Below are 21052 nucleotides of genomic sequence, written 5' to 3'. Positions count from 1 at the left end.
AACGCAAGGGGGGTACCATGGGCGAATCAGTATACTCTTTTATGTCCATGGTACTGCTCATGTCTATAGGCGACGGTTACCACTTTCCATCAGGTAAGCCGTTAGCTTGTTTGCCATTCTAAGTTGTATAAAAAAAAATGTGTTTTATATAGTTATAATTAAACATTATAAGTAGACGTTATGTGCTACATTATCTCTGTCTAAACACACAAAAACAACTGTTAGACAATATAAATGAATTAAAATTTGTGTTCGAGAAGAAAAATCCAAAAATATAAAAACCCGATCAAATCGTCTGTATAATCAAGGTCGTAACAGACGCGATATTAATAACAGACACCCGTAACCTGTACTAGTATTATAAATATGAAAGTAAGTTTGTTTATTGCTTTATAACTCTTAATCAATCATTATGAAATTTCGTATACAACTATTATATGAAATGAAGAAGGAGTTAGGCTACATTTTTATCCTGGTGAGCAAATATGCGAACTAAGGTCATGCCAACGATGTAGGAGCACATAAATAAGCACGCCTATGACTTAATTTACTACTATTTATAACTCTACAAATTATGTAATGATTCTGCATTCAGTTAAATAATCAATTAGTATTGAATAAAACAAATTAAATATTTAATATATAAAACATTAAATAAACTAAAAATAATTAGTTTTTTGTAATGATTTATTTCAACTGATAATAATGATGACGATACAGCCGTTAACTGACTTGGGGGAGTTTTGCCAATAGTTGCCATGCTTGGCAGGCAAATTGGCAACTGCAGTTTGGCTTTAGTAATGTTTCAATAGGGACGCGGCTGCTGATTCCTCGACAATTAAATTTCCTTACTAAAAATAAACTGTCTGATGATAATGTAATCAATTTTTTTTTATTAATACGTTGTTTTTTTTTTTATGCAGAAAGAAGAACGTGCAGCCTTAGAGCAATTCACACATTCCGATCGTCGCGTGACCAACAAAGTGGAAAATGTAATGAGCGGCAGTTTTGATAAACGGGAAAATAGCTTTGCAGAATCCAAGAAGATAGAGGACAGGTCAGAGGACAGGTGGAAGAGGACTGAGGACAGACAGCAGAAAACTCAAGAGAAGCAGGAGAGATCTAATGATAGAAGGCAGAGGATAGAGAGGAGGGAAGACAAAAAGACCGTGCGCCAGAGCTCCGTTAAATCTCTTACCGAAAAATATATAAAGAGTGCAAGTAAGTCGTTTAATTAGTTAGTTAATAATTTTAATGAAATCGTATCGTAATCAATTACAAATGCATCATATGCTCAATTATCCAATAAAATGGGAAAGAGGTATGATACTCGTAAAATCTCATCAATCTGGCATAAGTCTCCCTTCAACTTTTTGTTGATCATTTTCTTTACTGAAGTAAATTAATAGCAAAATACTAGAGACTCAAAGATACATATTAAAAAAAAGTTATTTAAAATCTCGCAATTAAACGTAACATAAAGGATAAGGCGTGGGGGGAGAGAGTAAAAAATATAACCCAATTGAATTATAAGTTCGCTAAAATTCTACTGACTTAAGGATCCTACCATGTCTCCATTTAGAGCTAGTAACCGGGAGCAGGTCTGCTTAGGGAGAAGGGATTGCTAGCAATAGGGTCTAGCGGTCTCATTTCTAGCAATATAAAGTATATTGTCAGGTCGACATCCACCAGAGTTACCATATCATTTTCAAGCCATTGAAAAACACGTGTGCCTAGTAACCGGTAACCGGTAACCGGTAACCGGTAACCGGTAAAGGCGGCTAACTGTTCGCTAATCTTTCTAGCGTGAGTGGACACAATTTGTACTTACATAACAACTTTCATAACACATGCACCACGAGTTCAACTTTTCAGTCGACGATTGAATTTATAGTGAGCCACTACATTAATATAAAGTGATTGTACTTTCTTTAATGTTCAATAATTCTTAAAAAAAATTGACTGTGTGATTGGTTTCATGATAAAACCAGAAATAATGAGAGGTAATATTTTAAACTTTAGTAAGAATTTAAATTTTAATTAATAGAACCCCCTCTATATTTGAGTACAGAATGAAAATTGATTTGATTTTATAACGTTTAGCTGCCTTTTTGAATTTTTTATTTTTTATTTTATTTTATACATAAATCACAGCTCTTAAAAAATAACTTTCATGCTAAGTCTCTTATGAATACAGCCAATAACGGATTTTATTTATACAAACAAAAATTTTGATTTCAAAGCGAGGTAGGCAAGTTAGAGTGGGTGTATGCAAGTAATATAAGCACATGTATGAAAGAAACCATATATAATAGTGAGTGTCCATAAAGTTAAGTTAATTGATATATAAATTAATTAAAATCCATGTTGTTAAAGTTCAGATATTGACAGCAATGATTAAATAATACAAATTCATGGTCACCATTTGTGAAGAGGGTTAAATGTATGCGTGGGTGTATGTGTAGTGTGATATGAATAAATGTAAATATGTAGTGTATATATACGTGCATGTACATATATGCAACATAGGTAATTATGATATTATTTCATCCATTATCACAGCCCTGAATTTATATCTACTGAGGTGAATAAATCCACTGTTGAAATAAGTTTGTTCTATGAATTCATTATAGACCTCATATAACATTGTTGCATAGATCATTAAAAAATATTTTAAGTTTTACTAGTGAACTACCCCACTACCCCAGCGTCTCACGGGTAGATCATCATCGTGGGTAGGAAACCCTCATACCAATTATTATTCATGGTCGGCGTAATATGTTTTTCTCTTTCATTCTTCTATATTCTAGTCTCACGGGTAGATAGTTGCAATTATTTTAGGAATCCTTATTTTTTTTTAATAAAATACAACCATATTTTTATGCAACTTAGAATGGCAAACAAGCTGACGGCCCACCTGATGGAAAGTGGTAACCTTCGCCTATAGACATGAGCAGTAGCATGGACACAACAGAGTATATTGTTTCACCAATGATACCCCCCATGCGTTACTATTGCTGAGGACTCGTGTCTTATTCCTCTGTACCGTGTAAATTCTCTGCCAATGTCCCTTTGCTGATAATAAATTGGTTAAAGAATTTTTAAAATCGGCTATGTATTTTTTTTAGTTTATGCATCAGGTATAAACAAAAAAGTTAATTCCTTCCCTTTGTAATATTTGTTTAAACTAAACGCATCTTAATATGTTCAGGTGAGACGAACAAGAGCGAGCGTGTGTCGTACCCGAAAGCTGGGTTGATCCTGCGCACCGCCACCATGAAGGACAGCTTCTCCAGCGACTCCTCGGCGCACGCGGGTAAATCCTGTTGCTTCTAGCATTTGTCCACTTTTTCTTTCTTTAAATTGTTAAGGTTTTATAGATGCGAAAATGAATCTCTATTTCCGCAACTGGTTGTTGTATTTTTAACCAATAAGATTTAAACTTTTTTTTTTAACTTTCTTACTCGATCATTTATACGGTAGTTAGTCAAATAAGCACATAAAAGGAAGAGATAGTGTAAATAGTAGTGCTTGGTTAACATTATTACTAATCAACATTATTTATCAGCCGTTAATTCTCGACTTCTGAACATAACCTCACCTCTATTGAGGTTTTTTTTTTTTTGGGTTAATTTACTTTTTTTTTTTTTATACAACTTAGAATGGCAAACAAGCTGACGGCCCACCTGATGGAAAGTGGTTACCGTCGCCTATAGACATGAGCAGTACCATGGACATAACAGAGTATACTGTTTCACCCATGATACCCCCATGCGTTGCCATTCCTGAGGACTCAAGTGTTATTCCTCTGAACCCAGTAAATTCACGCCATATCCAACCCTTCAAACCGAAACACAGCCATGCAAACACAACTGCTTCACGGTTGAAAGACGAATGGGACAGAGGTACCCAAGCAATCGACTTTTGTACAAAGTCTCCCTCTGGTAATAATAGCTCTAAATAGGTCGAGAACGCGCGACTTTTCTAGCTTAATTTATTCTTTTAGAATTCGTCACGATAGACCAAATGACCTGCTCCATCCGTACCTATTCCTTACTGGTGCCCCGCCAGCGTATACCGATAGCGCAAACATGGTTATCATTCCATTTTAAACAGTCTATTATTATAAATTTGAAAAATTGTAAAGATCTTTGTTTGTTACTCAATCACGCCTAAACGGCTGAACGGATTTGAATGAAACACACGTGTTAGATATTTATTTTAAATTATATTAATTTTATTAAACATCTTGTGTTAAAATATGTACCTACATTTATTAATAAAAATCAGGCTAACTACTTTAAATATAATATAACGTTAAAATTGTTATTATACCAAATTTGGTAATAAATTATTCTTGTAATGTATATAGAACACTAATTTATATTTTAATTTATTTTATAATTATTTATTATCATGATACTTAAACAAAAAGTAATAAAATTGTAAGAACACGCGGTCTCGCTGACTTGTTCACTCGAATTCGGCCGTGTAGATATAAAAGATTGTTATTTGGGTGGGGAGACACTTCTTGTTCAACCGTTGAACAGAGCGGATCTCCCTGACGTATCAAGAGTGAACAAGTATAGTGAACCACGTGGTCATTATATAAAATATATCACAATTATTGTTGATGGAAGTCCTAAAGAAGCTATATTTAAATAAGTGTCGATGGACTAACAGAAGTTGGGTATTTATGTTATATTATTTGTTATATATCAAGTACAAAGTAAAATAAATAAATATATGATTTAATAGTATGATATCTAAAGTAAATGAACTAAGTGAACTTGTGCTTTATTTCTATTTATTACTAAGAGGCTTACAACCTTTATATTGCTAAACAATATATTATATACATACATATATGTAAAGTTAGTATTACGTAGCCCACATATCATTTTATATATATATACTATATATATATATATATATATATATATATATATATATATATATATATATATATATATATATATATTTTATATATATATTTTATAAATAAATTGCCTTTTCTAATACATACACAGAAATGGATTGTATCCTAAATTAACTGTTACGATACTAACTTTGTATACTAATTTACGTGGGCAAAACCACAGGCAACAACTAGTAACAGGTACAAGTATGCGCAGGTCTGGCCCGCACCGACAGCGACCACAGCCTGGCGTCAGTGGAGGACGTGGTGACCACGTCCACGACGGAGCGCGGCGACGGGCGCACGGTCACCACCACCACCACCACGCGCCGCTCGCACCACGGCCAGGAGAAGAGCTTCCTCGACAGCAGCACCAAGGTCACCGGCGTGCAGGACATACTCACCAGGATGAAGAACGCCGATATTGGTATGTTTATTATCATCCTTGTTGCTATTTTATAGTCTGTATATCTATATATATATATATCTCTTTAAAAGGTCTGCAGTACACCTCACAGTGGATGCAGGTGGTTTAGGACCGTTCCTTATGATAGTCTAGAGGGGAGGCTTATGTCCAGTAGTGGACGGATGATGTCTGAAATGATGATTATGAATTAATAAATAAAATATGAAAGAAATAATAACTTTAACATGTGGAGATTTTGTATAAAAGTCATCTCGTTGGGTACCTCTTTCCCATTCTTGTTTCTGCCGCGAAATAGTTGTGTATGCATGTGTTTGAAGGGTAGGACATAGCAGTGAAGTTATAGGGCACAGAGGCATAACGCCTTAGTACCCTTTAATTTCCCTTTAAACCAAAAGTCAGTCTTGCAAGAATCGCTGCTTCACAGAAGGAATACAAGTGGAAGTAACCATAATTGGTTACTTCCACTTGTCATAAGTACTTTGTACATAAGCCATCTAATGATGGCTTATGTACAAAGCCCTTATCAAATTACCTGAGATAATCATATTAATAATTACATTAGATTACATACGAATAGATACATTGTGAGGGTACGTGTTGCAGTGATCCAGGAGGGCGACAGCACGGAGGACAGCGAGGCACGCGCGCTGCTCAACAAGTTCCTGGGCGCCACCGTGCTCATGGCCGGCATGCAGAACTACGTCACCGAGAAACCCGCCGGCAAGGTCACCGTCAGGCAGGTCAGTCCCAAATATTTATTTACACTTTATAGCGTCAGTTGTAAAAATAAGAAATACAATGAATTATTAATCCGAAGTGATACAAATGGCGGCCAAATCACGAAGGACAATCTCTTTCACACGACCTTTACGTAGAGTACATAAAGAAAAAATACAATAATTACCACAGATACGACATCGTAACCTTCGAGAAAAGAGCATATTCATTTTTAAAAAGCCTGCAGTACACCTGCAATTCCTCCAGTGTTGCGAGTGCTTATGGGCGGCGATAGACACTTACCATCAGGTGAGCCGCACGCTCGTATGCCTCCAATGTTAGAAATAACTGAACCTTACTCAAGCGCCATCTATTTACAGACTCTTAGTATTGGTAGTAAACATTTATTTATTCCTTAAGAGCTGGGCTCTTGTCGGTGAAAAAATAGTAAAGCCACCGCAGAGAGAGAGAGAGAAAATGCCACAATCCTTAATCTATGTATTTCACTCACCACGACTTACGAAGGGCACTGGAGAGCTGAGGGCCTACCATGAAATATTTTCCGAAATTTCGGAGCCAAACGAAACAGAAATTTGATGTAAAAATTACATAATACATGCCGTTTGGAAATATTAAAAATGTTAAAATATTGTTCCTTTTAACTTTTATGATAGGATGTATGACGAACGAAATGTTAAACTCCATTTATTGGTCCGGTTTTGGTATAAACAAAAACACGAAATTGAGTCCGAAATTTCGGAATTTCATTTCATGGTAGACCCACTGATAAAAATACTTACATCGGAAAGTCGTTAAGATAATAATAATAACCACCGAAATATTAAACTAATAATAAATAACGCTCACATAAATTGTTGCAATTTATCGTATTTTAAAAATGTTAAAAGTCAAAAATGCACGAATTCAGTAAATCATAATTATCTAACAAGTAACAACTGAAAAAAAGCAAATTTTCATGTACATCGGAGCGAACATTATCATGTTATGCAAATTTTTAAGTATCGAAAATCTAAATCTTTGAGATTTTTTTAAGCATTTTGTATTTAAAACACACACACACACACATAGTCAAATTTTATCAGCAAACTATATACATGTATCTACTTATGCATAAAAAAATATTTGTCCCAAGATTTTGTACCTAATTACACCAGTCGCTTCCTAAATCAGCACCCGGACACAAGAAGCGAGCCAAAATGCAACACCTCTGTATATTGTTCTCAGTTTAGAAACAACAATTAATTAATTCCAGTGTTCGCGGAGCTAGCATCCGTACAAATTTGTTACAAAAAAGGCCACCTAAAACTGTACTTTTATCCTCGCACTGGGATTCTAATACAACTACCAGATTTGTACCAAGAAGTAGAAGCAATTAAATCTCAAATACGGCATAACATGAAAGTTTTACAGAAGTTGTTATTTTTTAATGCACTTATGTGCATTGTAGTGTGTCCTTACAGCACCGATGGTGCCGTTCATGTCTTTGTGACAGTTATCACTTCCCATAAGGTTAACCGTTGGTTAAGGTTAGCTTGTTTGCTAGAAGTATTAAATAGACGTAGGTGGTAGAAACAGTGCTTGCTCCGTGCTTGAGAGAATGATTCTACCACTATTCAAATCACATCTATGGAATGAATTTACTCAATTTTAAGGTGGTTAATCCACTATTAGATAGAACGCTGGATTTCCAAGAAGGGTTGACGTCAATCTGGCGGCCGGTCATAAAACTAAAAGCCAACACCTTGGGTAATATAAAAATATATAAAGTCGACACCAAAATTAATATAATTGGGATAAGGGCAGGAAGATGACGATGACTGAATAAAACGCTGTCAGCGTATTGCTGGCCAAGTAATTTATTACAATGATATAGTTCTGTATAAAAAATAAAATTTGTTTACAAACTGGCTACAACGTTTTTAGTGTCGTTTGTGGGTTTCGTGACGCGGAGTCCTTTGTTTTTAAGTCCGTAATACGCAAATATCTAATGTTGCGTTTTCTCTTAATTTTTACAAATAAAAATCAACTGCCTTTCATCTTATAGTCAAATAACTAAATAAATACTTTTTGTTTTAGTTATTTTATATTAATTATACAAATATAGTAGTCCACTTGCGCGCGCTGTACACTAAGGAACAAACTGTACTTAAATCTTAAAAAAAATAACGTAGCTTAAAAAATAAATGCTGAATTATCAACCAGTGAGAACTTTGATATAGTAATGTTTAAATAAATATTATCTATACAAGAAAATACAACAAATGGCAGCAATCGTTTTAGCAACATCATGCTATTACATCGCAATACGTCCGAGTCTAGGAAACCGCTTAGTATCATGAAATGCGCCGGATTACTACATTTTTACATGTATACAACTAATTATACACCTCGACCTTATGAGATAGCCTGTTTTGCGCAGAAAGAATCTCACTTCCTACTTATCAACAAAGCGTACTGAACAAAGCCCACCGTACGCCGTAGAACGTGGGGTATTGCCGTTTAAAGGCAGGCGCGTGCGCCGCGGGAAGCGACGAAAATCGCCGGCAAAAATAACACGCGCACATTTCACTAGCCACCACCCCCTGAAAGACGTAAGTGGCCGTCGTGCGCAAACGAAAATACACTCTAGTCGTGGTACATACAGTGTACGAAATGAGAAAACTCGCGTGGCCACCTCTGGCCACTATATTTGGTGCGGTGACGTCAGGAACGACCGCGCGCGCAGTCCGTGCCGCAAGCCCGCGCTGTACGGTGCGCGCCAAAACATGACTTGATTTTTTTTGGAAAATAACCATTATTATGGTATAATATAAATTTAGATCTAAAGTAGATTATTAGTGCAGTACTATCCCTGTGTTTGTCCGGCCCGGATAGACGCAGCGCGCCGTACACTAACCCGTGATTGGATACCTCAGGATTGCGATTTTTTTACCCTTACCTATTTTAAGGTAAGTTTGTTGGCTTCATAGGCGAAGTTATTTTTTTCATATTGCTGCATGAAGATTATAAACACCTATTTATGACTCATTTATAATTAGTAGACTATATCTACTGTCTGCTTACATAAAAACAGATTTATTTTTGACTTTTCTCAATTTATGATGGTCTTATACATGCAAGTATGGAGTTTTAGTTACAGATTATTATTTCCTTATACGTATTATGAATCACATGCATCTTTTTCAGCTATTATCTAGTTTATACAAAGTGCTGAAGTTCAATTAAGTTTAACTAATAAGAGACGAGAATTAATGAGATCATTTACGTAAACTATAATCTCTCTTACCATTTAAGAGTTTCCTCTTGTTGGGACAACTAATTCATACATTCTCTTCCAGTCAGCTCTATTCTTTGACCTCCCTATACGACATGACACCTAGTTTTTCCTTTATCTGTCCCATGTAGCTATTTCTCGGTCTTCCTCTTCCTCTTTTAGCTTCTATTTTTTCTTCTGATATGCTCTTTAAAATATAACAATTTACCTTAATTAAATCTATGTCATTATTAATTAATCATTGATAAATATTCATTTATTATTATTTATTTATAAATATTTAAATCCAACTTTGTAAATAAGTCGTATCTCTCGTGTTTATTTATAATAACAGACCAAGTTAATTATACTATAATAAGTTTACCGAAATACCTGAGTTATTATCCGGTGACCTACACAAGGCCGTGTCGTTTGTCAAGCGTGACACCGTCTGTCAGCAGTCATATCGCGGCGGGATTCGAACGGCGGACTCTACGTATACCGACCAATGCATACCGTGTCGCATATTAAAAGATCGCGTTTATAATTTACCAGTGGCACAGTATGATATCGTGGTGATTTTATCGCCACGATATAATAGAATACCAAAATATACACTACTAACTTTTACACGTGACTTCATCCACGTGACCGGGATATATTATTTGACAGAGATGAATAGTGAGCTATGGCTTATTCTATCTTGAAATACGTGTATGCCAAATTTCATAAAAAAATTGTTGAGCCATTAAGACGGTAAAAATTAACAATTAAACTACTTCGTGGACCTCCAGAACGATATCGTGGGCATGTACGAGTATTGAAGAGTATCCCGTCGACTCACAATTTAATACATTTTGCTCTCCTTTTGATCGTGACGGTAAAATCGTATGCTATCTTACCGTATTACTATAATCTATTTCTCATTTTATTTAAATGACTTCATTGACCAAAATTAAATATGATACAAAAGACAGACTTGATGCTAGTAGCGTTCTCTACCAGTCAACTCCTGGGATGAACAGCGAATTACGAACGCGGTACTTCATTACTGAAATAGGTAAAGAAAATAACTAATAATGTATACCTATATACTAAATAAATAATATATACATAAATAACATAAAATGATGATTATAATGTAGATAGATAGATACTCTTTATTGTTTCCTCCAAAAGATTACAATAGTAGACTTATTATAAATATAAACAATTATAAGAAATAATCACAATGAGAAAACAATGGGCGACCTTATCGCTAAAAGCGACCTCTTCCAGGCAACCTTTGGATGGAGAGGAGTAACATACATACATAAATATACATACATATGGAATATAAGAAATATAAGGAATATATATATGCATTTATATATATATTGCCTGGAAGAGATCGCTCTTAGCGACAAGGTCGCCCATTGTTTTCTCATTGTGATTATTTCTTGTAATTATTTATATTTTATAATAAGTTGACTATTGTAACCTTTTGGAGGAAACAATAAAGAGTATCTATCTATCTATCTATATACAACTAGATAAATTTATATTATAAGTGTGAAAGTGAGTTTGTTACCTTATAGCGCCTGAACGGCTTTACCAATCACTATGAAACTTGGTATACACATACTACATAGGATGATAAAGTAAATAAGCTACTTTTTATCCCGATAAACGTAACCCGGTCACGCAAACATAGTCGCGGGTAAAAGCTAGTGAATCATAAAAGCGCACATGTCCGTCGCGACTGCGAGCCCACCATTGCGACACACAGCCATCACGATTGACATACACAAACATTGTTAAAACTATAAAGCGAACATTCAAAGATTACACAATAGCAATTCACGTGTTTCGTTTTTTACGATCCGTAAATTTTATGTCTGACAAGAATTTCACACCAATAAATAGAACAATTTATTTACAAAGAGCTTCTGCCCGCTACTTCGTACACGTGGATTGTGGAAGTAAAGCAATTAAATAAGATTTTAACTTAACTTTTAAGTTTTAACTTTAACTGACGGCCCATCTGATGGAAAGTGGTAACCGTCGCCTATAGACATGAGCAGTACCATGGACATAACAGAGTATACTGTTTCGCCCATCAAACCCCTCATGCGTTGCCATTCCTGAGGACTCGGATGTTATTCCTCTGTACCCAGTAAATTCACGCCATATCCCACCCTTCAAACCGAAACACAACCATGCAAACACAACTGCTTCACGGTTGAAACACGAATGGGACAAACATTCTATGCCGGGACCACGCGGCAACATTAATATGATAAGCGGCAACATTAATGTGATAAATAAATAATAAATTAATATAAATGGCCAAGCCCTCTATTGATATATATTTTTTTTAAATGGATAATAATGGCATGGTAACCGCACCCGCGCTAACAGTACACGCTGGCGAGGCACCAGTGACGGATGATAGGTGAGGATGAAAAGACAGGTCAGTTAGCCCATCGTGATGAACACACCTGGAATTCAGCACGCTGGTTTCCAGGGAGAACCACGTGGGGTAGTTCTGATAGGGTGTATTGCTGGCAATGGGGCTGTTAGAACACATTACTAACAATCCCTTCCCCCCCCTCTATTTATATTAACATTATTGTATTTTGTGTTACTACAATAATTAACTACAATAGTATTAATACGACAATTACATTTATATGTCCCCAAACAATAACAATATCCTTAGTCATGATTTTAAATTACATTATCACGTAATAAAACAATTAGGCAATTATTTTCGCGTGCAGCGTATCACAAGTTTATTGTCCGCCATTGTTTGTTACAAGCACTGCCGGCCCCGGCTAGACTGGGCAACAGTCAACTATCTGTCGTCACATTATATACATCAAATTGATCAACTTTCTAAGCACAAGTCTAGTGCCGCGGCGGTAGAAGTTTACGAATTAACTAAACGCGTTCAGAGAAAATTGTTTTATTTTCAATAAGTGATAATGAAATAATAACACCCTAGTCCTCAGAAATGGCAATGCATGAGAAGTACCATGGGAATCACGATGTATTCTGGCATTTAAATATTCCTCTTCATATATTTATGCTTATGTTCCATTATGAATGAATGAATGAATAAATGAATGAATGATAAATTTATTTGCTCAAATACAGATTAATACATTAGAAGTATTTAATGTTAAAGAAAATACTGTCTGCATTCAACCGCGCGGCGTATAAATATTTTATTTGGAATTTGTTCTTAAAAGTTTACATTAAAATAGTCTTCAAGTTCTTTCTTTACAAAAGTCGATTGCTTGGGTTCCTCTGTCCCATTCGTGTTTCTACCGTGAAGCAGTTGTGTATGCATGGCTGTGTTTCAGTTAGAAGGGTGGCGTGAATTTACAGGGTATAGAGGAATAACACCTGAGTCCTCAGGAATGGCAAATCATGGGGGGAATCATGGGCAAAACAGTATGCTCTGTTATGTACAGAGTACTGCTCGTGTCTATAGGCGACGGTTACCACTTTCCATCAGGTGGGCCGTTTTTTTTTTTTTTTTTTTTCTGAATGTGTTTGCTGTTGGCCGTGTGTGGCCTTTACAGCTTCACCGGACGCGAATGCAGGGGCGAGTGCTGATGGCACTCCAAGCCCGCGAGAGGGGAGCGACAGAACTCTTTCTTATGGACTGCGGTGTGTGTGTGCGCCTAAGGGCGCCAGAGTGGCTCGGCCTCGGCTTAGGCCACCGCACTTCGACCCCCGTCGAGGGACGGCGAAGGGTCGGTACGTCTGGGTGGGTGAGATTGCGACGCGGTTGTTATGCGCTCGGGCGCAAACCTGATCGCGCGCGGACCGTGTGTCGCGAGGGTTCTTCGCCCCCGCCGGCGGGGGCGGTGTGTGCGATGTGTGGGTGTGTTTGTAGGGGCTCTTGTCGAGGGTTCCGCGGTAGGTAGGGAGGGAGACGCGTTTGCCGTCGTAGTTGGATCATCGGGGTCCAAGAGTGCGTGCCTCGGGCGACGACGTTTTGGAGCGACGTTCTCTATGGGGGGTTTGTATTTGACCGCTCTTACTATGAGCGGATTTGAATGGGACTCGGCTGAGGCAAAGTAGCGTCGAGACGCTTGCTTCATAAATTGCCTTATAGTGGGTATTTTGAGGTCGCGGTGTAGATCCACGTTGCGCACGTACCACGGGGCGCCCGTGGCCCGTCGCAGAAATTTATTTTGCACCACCTGAAGGGGTGAAGTAATGAAGGAAGGGCGTGGGCGAAGACGACACTAGCGTACGTCATCACCGGTCTTATACATGCTTTATAGAGCGTCAGCTTTGCGTTAAGCGACAATTGGCTGCGCTTGTTAATAAAGGGATGGAGGCGTCCCAGTATAAAATTGGCCAGGCCTCGGACGCGCTTAAGATGAGATGCGAAACTCAACTTGGAATCTAGTGTCACGCCTAGGTATTTGGCTTCGTTCGTCCAGGGGACGGGCGTGCCAAACAGCTGAATAGAGGCGGGAAGGGATGGTTTTCTTTTGGCCGTGAAAAGCACGGCGGCGCTTTTATCTGGGTTGACTTCGATGCGCCATTTTCTGAACCAGTAGGCCAGCTCGTCCACCGCCCGTTGAAGCCTGTTGGCTGCACAGGCGGCCGACGTGCTGTCCACATATAGGGCTGTATCATCAGCAAAGAGGGCGATTTGCACTCGGGGCTGACGCGGGATGTCGTTGGTGTACAACGAGAAGAGGGTGGGGGAGAGGACAGCGCCTTGAGGGACGCCGGCTCTAATCGGTCGTGCGCTGGAACGCACTCCATTGACGCGATAGCGATATGACCTATTGGACAAGAAGGCTCGTATGATGTGCACGAGCCTGTCTGGCACTCCCATCTTGTGCAGTTTGAAAATCAAGCCGCTGTGCCAGACTTTGTCAAAGGCCTTCGCTACGTCGAGAAACAGGGCACATGTGACCCCGTTGGATTTCAGGTGTCGGGCGTTGAGGACGTGTTCTACTACACGATGTACTTGATGAACAGCTGAGTGCTTGGCTCTAAAGCCGAACTGCTCATCGATCAGGATGCCTTTGGACTGTAGCCAGTCTTTCAGGCGTGCGAGTATTAGCTTCTCATACAGCTTCCCCAGCGAGCTGAGGAGACTGATGGGGCGAAAACTGGTGGGAAGGGACTTATCTTTCCCAGGTTTGGGAAAGCCTACGACATCGGCTTCTTTCCAAGCATCTGGAAAGATGGCATTGGTAATTGCCGCATTGAAGATCGCTACTAGAAGTAGCAGAATGGTTTCTGGCAGACTCTTAAGGAGTCTGTTAGAGATACCGTCGGCACCGGGTGCCTTTCGGTTGGGGGTTCCTTTGATGAGTGTTCGCACCTCATCCAGTGTAACGGGGGGAGTGACTCTACTGGAGGGATCGACAGGATTCGCTCCACCTCGGATTCTACCTTCTCTAGATGATCATCGGGCACCGGAAGGGTACTCGGCATGCATTGGGCCTCTAGGCTGTCTGCTAGGCATTCAGCCTTTTCTTCATCAAATAAGGCCGGACTGTTGTTTGTTCGGACTAAGGGCGGAAGGTCGGAGTAACACTGGTCTGTTTTGAGGGTTTTGGCTACTCGCCAGTACGCGGTATGGCAGGGGGTGAGTTCTTTGGTGAAATCCCATCTGTCTCGCCGAAAAACTTCGCGCTGTAAATCTCGCAGGCGGGTTCGGTTCTCTTCTGAGGGATAGCGGTCATACGCTCGTGTGGCTGCATTCTTAGTGCGCAGCAGAGCCCTTACATCATCAGGCAGGTTCCATCTACGGTCGCCCGTATCAGGAACATCCCTGGAGCAGTCCTTGACTGCCGACTGCAGGTGCTCTGTTAGCGCGTCAATGGCTGTAGTCGTCTCCTCGATAGATTCGACTACGTCCGGGATGCGGTCCAGTACCGGAGAGTTAGTCGTCTGGAGGACTTTCTCGAGCCGGCTCCAGTCCGTGACCGTTTTAAATTGAGGCGCCCCGTCTGCAGGTGGGCCTAGCGAGAATGTGACGGGGCGGTGGTCGGAGAAATGGACCTCCATAGAACTCAGCCTTAAGGCTACGTTCTTTAGTAGGGCCATGTCGAGGATGGAGGGCTGATGAGCAGTGTTTGCCGGATAGTGCGTGAAGTGCAAGGATGTCGAAACCCATGGAGAGCGAAAGGCGTTCCAGGGTGAGACCGTTTGGGTTCGGATAAGCACAGCTCCAAAGGCTGTGCTTGCAATTTAGATCTCCGGCAATAATTACCGAATCCCCCAGGTCCATGAGAGCTTGGAGGTCGGCCCGGAGTAGCTTTTTGGAGGGCGAGAGATATGCCGATGCTATATAGATCGGTCGGTGGTCTGTCATCGCGAGGAGGCATATCGAGGCTTCCATGTTTACGAGCGGAGGCGTGTCGATCGGAATGCACTGAAACCTTCGGTAATAAATTAACGTACCGCCGCCGCGACTGATGCGGTCATTGCGTACGATATTGTAGTTTGCGATTCTTGGACCGCGTGTTGAAGGCTTGAGGAAGGTCTCCTGTAGTAGGAGAACGTCCACCTGATGGACGGTGAGAAACTCACGGACTTCGTCTCTTTGCCCTTGTAGTCCGTTAGCGTTGAAAAACGCTAACTTAACGGACCGAGGTTTGCATCTTTTCGCCCTTAGATCCATAATTAATTGTTAAAATTGAGGATGGCGACTAGTCGCCGATGTGCTCGCAACGGCTGCGAGTCTTTCTTGTGGGTCGTTGACTTTAATTTGGAGGCCAAATCTCGCCAGCGTCGATGGAGCTGGCGAGTTTCGCTACCAGTGCGAAGTCGGCTGCGAAGCTTGAGCCTATGTTCGTTCCAGTTTGCGGGGCGGGGCGCGGAGGAGCGGGCGATGCCACAAAGCGTGGGAGCGGTTGCAGATGGCATGGTGGGTGAGGGGGTCGCCTTGACGACCGGAGGTCGCACCCAAGCATGTTTTGGCGGGGGAGGTGGTGCAGCTGAGGGCTGCGGGATGTAGGGGGCGCGGGGCGTGCTGCGCGGGTGCCTGATGGCTTTTGCGGAGGCCTTGTTTTGGCCGGGACGGGGAGCGCGGGGACATCCGCGGTAGTTAGCTGTGTGGCCCTGTGTGCCACAACACAGCTAGGTGGGGTCGGGGTGCCACTCACGCGAGTGCATTGCTTGGTGCCGTGGTCTCCCAGGCACTTGACGCAACGTTCGCGTGCGTAGCAGTTTCGGGCGGAGTGCCCATAATTTTGGCAGCGGTGGCACTGCCCGGGGTAGGTCCGCTTATTTGGCGGTTCTACTGATAGGCCTGAGATCAGGCAGACACTTCGGATGTTGAAGATAGATTTCCCCTCTGGGGAGAGATCTAGTACCACTAGTACCATGTCTAGTGGCGTTTTGGCCCTGCTGCGGTACATCCTGTGTACCTCGTGGACGGGGTAGTTTTGTGAGCGGATATCTGCGAGGATGTCCTGGCAGTCCAGCTCCTTAATTACTACGCGCAGTCGTTTCTCCTCCTCGAGGGCATAAGTGTGGTAACCCACACTGTTTGTCCTGAGGAAGGAAGTTAACTGGCGATGATCCGCCGATGTGGGAACCACTACTCTGATTCCTAGTAGGTTACCCTTGCATGGGTAAAGGATATGCGCTTTTCCTTCAGCGCAGCTGACACCCTGTTCCAGGCTGTCTTGTCCTGGATGATTATAGGAGGAGGAGGCCTCACTTTCCCCGCGTGATCGCGGTCGGTTTTATCGGCGTTAGCCGGAACGGGTGCGCCATCGTTGGCACGTTGGGTTTTAGGCGGGGGAAGATCGCGCGCCCGCTTCGCGCGTTTGGTGCGCTTGGCACCCACAATTTGAAATTCCTCTTCCGAGGAGGAGGCAGTGTCGGAGGAGTCGCCTGTTTCGGCGACGACGTTGGGAGCGTCTAGCTCCATTTCCGTTTCAGAGGAGGGGCGGTTGGGAGCAACCTCCTGAGGGGACATCGGCTCCGGGGTACTCACTAGGTGGTCCCCAGGGAAGGTGGGTTTGAGGACAATGCCGGCGAGGCAGGGGCGTCGTCATGTATCACATGTTGCGCTCATCGAAAAATGCCTTTAAGAGGCCAGGACATTTGGCCTTTAAAAAGGCCACGAATTGAATGTCATCCTGGGACAGCGATGTTGTCCCAGGAAACACTATAAATTAGCAATGCACCCGACTCTTAAGTCGGGTGCCAATACCTAAAAATAATTTAAATTTATAATACGGACAATGCGCTACTATAAAAGTGGACACAAAAAATAAGCCGCTACAAGCCGCGTATATAAGGGCCTGTTGGGACCTGTCCAGGTATGAGTCGCCCTTTATACAAGGATTAGTCACCGGCCGGGCGACGGTTACCCGGCCGCTTTGTGTAAACCGCCCCGCCGAGTACGGCGGGGGGGTGTGTGCCTATTGTTAATGTAACAATGGAATGTAGTCACCGGAGTGACTTGTGTACCTGTTGCCGATACTTGGCCGGGGTGTCGAAGGCGGCGCGGGTCGCCGGGGAAAAGTGCTGGTCTCTGGCACCGGCTCCGAGCTGGTGCGCTGCGCTTATGGCGCAGTACACCACCCTAACACTTGTTAGTCCGATGCACTAGAGTTCACAACACTACACAATTGTCACTTGTAACTGTTCACATGCACTCACTGCACTCGCGACGCGACGAGGTGGCAGCGCGTGCCGTGTACGCGAACGGACGGCCGTTAAAAAGCGCGCGAAACTAAGGCGACGAACGAGAACCTCGTGCCCAAGTTGTTCTCTACTTTTCTTCGTGTCCGACGTGTTTGCGTATCCGCTGACTCCGTGCAACAAGGCAGCGCTACACAACGGAGTATTGATGCCAGTAGTGACGCGTGCGTCACCAAAGGCTATCGAATGAGCCGAATGTGAACCCAGGTGGGCCGTCAGCTTGTTTGCCATTTTAAGTTGTATAAATAAATAAAAAAAATAAAAATGGTACGAATAACAATACAACGCATTATTCAATTGGTGAGTGTGATTAAGCTATACCACGACCATAACAGTCGTCATCGGAAATCCGAAATCAACACGATGACTTAAATTGTTAACATAATCTTAGTCTAATGTTATAGTACATCTTACATTAAAATAAATAAATAAAAGAAAAAAAAAAACAATAAAAAATTTGGTCACCGCTAAATCATCCCATTTGAGATACGACAACAGTAACCAATGAAATGGCAGTCCAACCTGATTGCAATCATATTCAGGATGCTGTTGGTTCTGCCCCGCACCTTAAGCACCAATGATGCGCATCTTTTACGCATTGTGACCAAAAAGCAATCTACGCGGGTTTCTGCAAACATTCCTGATGCACTACAACCGTGGCAACCCTAAAAGCACCCTAAATGCATTATTATATTAAATACGTAGGTCACTATAGGATTTTGGGTATACCTAGCCCACAGGCTGTACGTATAAAAAGATGTACAGTATGATCTAAATACATCTAATAATCTAATATCTAATTGCTTACAAATCTTGAAAATATTTCAAATTATGAAATGCAAATATAGTTATTTCCCTACGTGAGAATTATAACAAATAAATTAAACTTCGTGGACGCTCATTGGAATTGGTTTGTCCCAAATTATTATGTACAATGAAAATGAATCTGCCTACGCATCGGATACTCTGTTCCCCGCTACAATTCAAGGACTGGTCACTTAAAGAAAAGTGGGCCGCAAACTTGATTACCCTCGTTTCCTTGTAAAAAATATACTAATTAATTAATCAACAACATTTCAATGAAATATCCTTCCAACAAAACATTTAATTTTTTTTATAATGTAAGAATTAAGCGTCCTCATTTTCAATCTGGATAGTTTATATTTATTGGTGCTCCCGGAATGCTGTATATGCCTAATTGTAATACCAATTCTAATATTATTAGAATTCTTAATACTGCATTTTTTTTAAGATAGCTTTACGGCTTCGGATACTTTCTTTTTAGTCCATCTTTAATATCTAATACTATTATTGTAGCGAATATTTTTTTTGAAAATTTTATATAATTGAATCCATCTTGATGTAATTATAGTGTTAATAATTATTTATTTATTTACACTTTATTGCACCAAGTAAAAAGAGAAATAACAAATACAGTAAGTATTAAGAAGAAGTGGTGATACAAAAGGCGGCCTTATCGCTAAGCAATCTCTTCCAGACAACCTTTGGGTAGAGGACATTGAGAAAAAGACCAAGAGTAGGTGGCGCACTATTATATAAATATTATCATATACAAACATATATACATACATACATACACATACAATATATACACAATTAAATATATACATAACAGCACACATAAAACAGAAAGTAAATGACGAAGGAAAACGAAGAGAGAACACAGGAAAATAGTACTAAAGTGAGAGGTAGTAAGATTTAACAGAGGTTTTGAAGCTAGTAAGAGTTTAAGCATAATAGCATAGTGTTGTACCACAAAATATCGTGAATTATAAATCATATTCTTTTGAAAGAGATACGAGAACTACTCACGAGTAGACGCGTCCCGCGGCGGTCGCCGCTGACGTACAGTACGTGTTAGAATTTATGTTTCCTGATTCTGTAGCCGCTGTTATGATTTGCATATTTAGTCCAAAAATATCTAATGTCTCATCATAATATGCGTAAGGGACGCAGAAACGTCTTACAACATACAAAAATATATTCTTGGAAATTTTATCCCAATACGAAGTGATAATAAATTGCATCAAAGCATGGCGTCTTCGTGTAATGACGAAGTTACACAATATGACACTAATGCTTTACATCCGCCCAATTTAATGACATCATTGCGAGTATAAATCAATTATGTCATGTGCAAGAAAAAGGTAAACTCGAGTTAAAACTCGATAATCATTCGATACAATTCTCGGCTCAGACTTGGGCTTATTACTTACTAGTAACCCGCCCCGGCTTCGCACGGGTGCACATTACATCACATCACAATAGAAACCTTTAAAATTATTAGTGTTCCTCTACAATATTATGCATGTATTATATATATAAACCTTCCTCTTGAATCACTCTATCTATTAAAAAAAAACACTTCAAAATCCGTTGCGTAGTTTTAAAGATATAAGCATACATAGGGACGGACAGACGCGCGAATAGTGATGCAGAATGACCAAAAGATTTTATTTTGTTATACATATATAGTATTGGAGTGGCAAACAAGTTGACGGTGCACTCAATGAGAAGTGGTAACCATCGCCCATACACGTGAACTGCACCGTGAACGACGCAAAACACCATGTCCAAAAGTTTTCTTTGTAAACGAGATGATAATTTTTAATAATATTACGCACATAAAAATAAAGCTTAAAATAAAGTAGATTGGACAAGCCGTGCGACGTTCGAAATAAACATACATTCAAAACAAACTCGGAATAGCGTCAAAAATGCAAGTAATCCTAATACTGATACAATTTTATTGGCATTTAATTGAATAAATCTATTTGTCACAGTGACGGGCGCCAAACAAAGCTGTGGTCTCTATCGCGGGAGATTAGAGCGAGTGGCTTTGCGTATTGTAATAGCGTTGCTAGCTTTTTATAATGAATGGAGGTGAACGAGCCGTGAACTTCACTTTCATTCAATTTTTTTTTTATACCACTTAGGCAGCAAACAGAGCCCACCTGATGGTAAGTGGTTACCGTAGCCTATGAACACCTGCAATACCAGAGGTATTACGCGT

At 40.4% G+C, this 21052-nt stretch overlaps 1 protein-coding gene across 6 annotated transcripts in view; it reads left to right on the top strand.

Moving 5' to 3' along the window:
* Positions 1 to 21052, top strand: part of LOC113520734 (microtubule-associated protein futsch) — a 110569-nt gene that overhangs the window by 49300 nt on the left and 40217 nt on the right. For all 6 annotated transcript variants that reach the window (XM_052897405.1, XM_052897403.1, XM_052897404.1 and 3 more), the window contains 4 exons: positions 924 to 1221; positions 3212 to 3316; positions 5136 to 5345; positions 5949 to 6085. In XM_052897405.1, coding sequence (XP_052753365.1) covers positions 924 to 1221; positions 3212 to 3316; positions 5136 to 5345; positions 5949 to 6085 — 750 coding nt within the window. The remainder of the gene's footprint in view (positions 1 to 923; positions 1222 to 3211; positions 3317 to 5135; positions 5346 to 5948; positions 6086 to 21052) is intronic.

Source organism: Galleria mellonella, unplaced genomic scaffold (assembly GCF_026898425.1).
Source record: "Galleria mellonella isolate WM207_F2 unplaced genomic scaffold, CSIRO_AGI_GalMel_v1 utg36, whole genome shotgun sequence".
Classification (NCBI taxonomy): domain Eukaryota; kingdom Metazoa; phylum Arthropoda; class Insecta; order Lepidoptera; family Pyralidae; genus Galleria; species Galleria mellonella.
The sequence above is the reverse complement of the archived record's forward strand: the minus strand, read 5'-3'. Positions and strand labels throughout refer to the sequence as shown.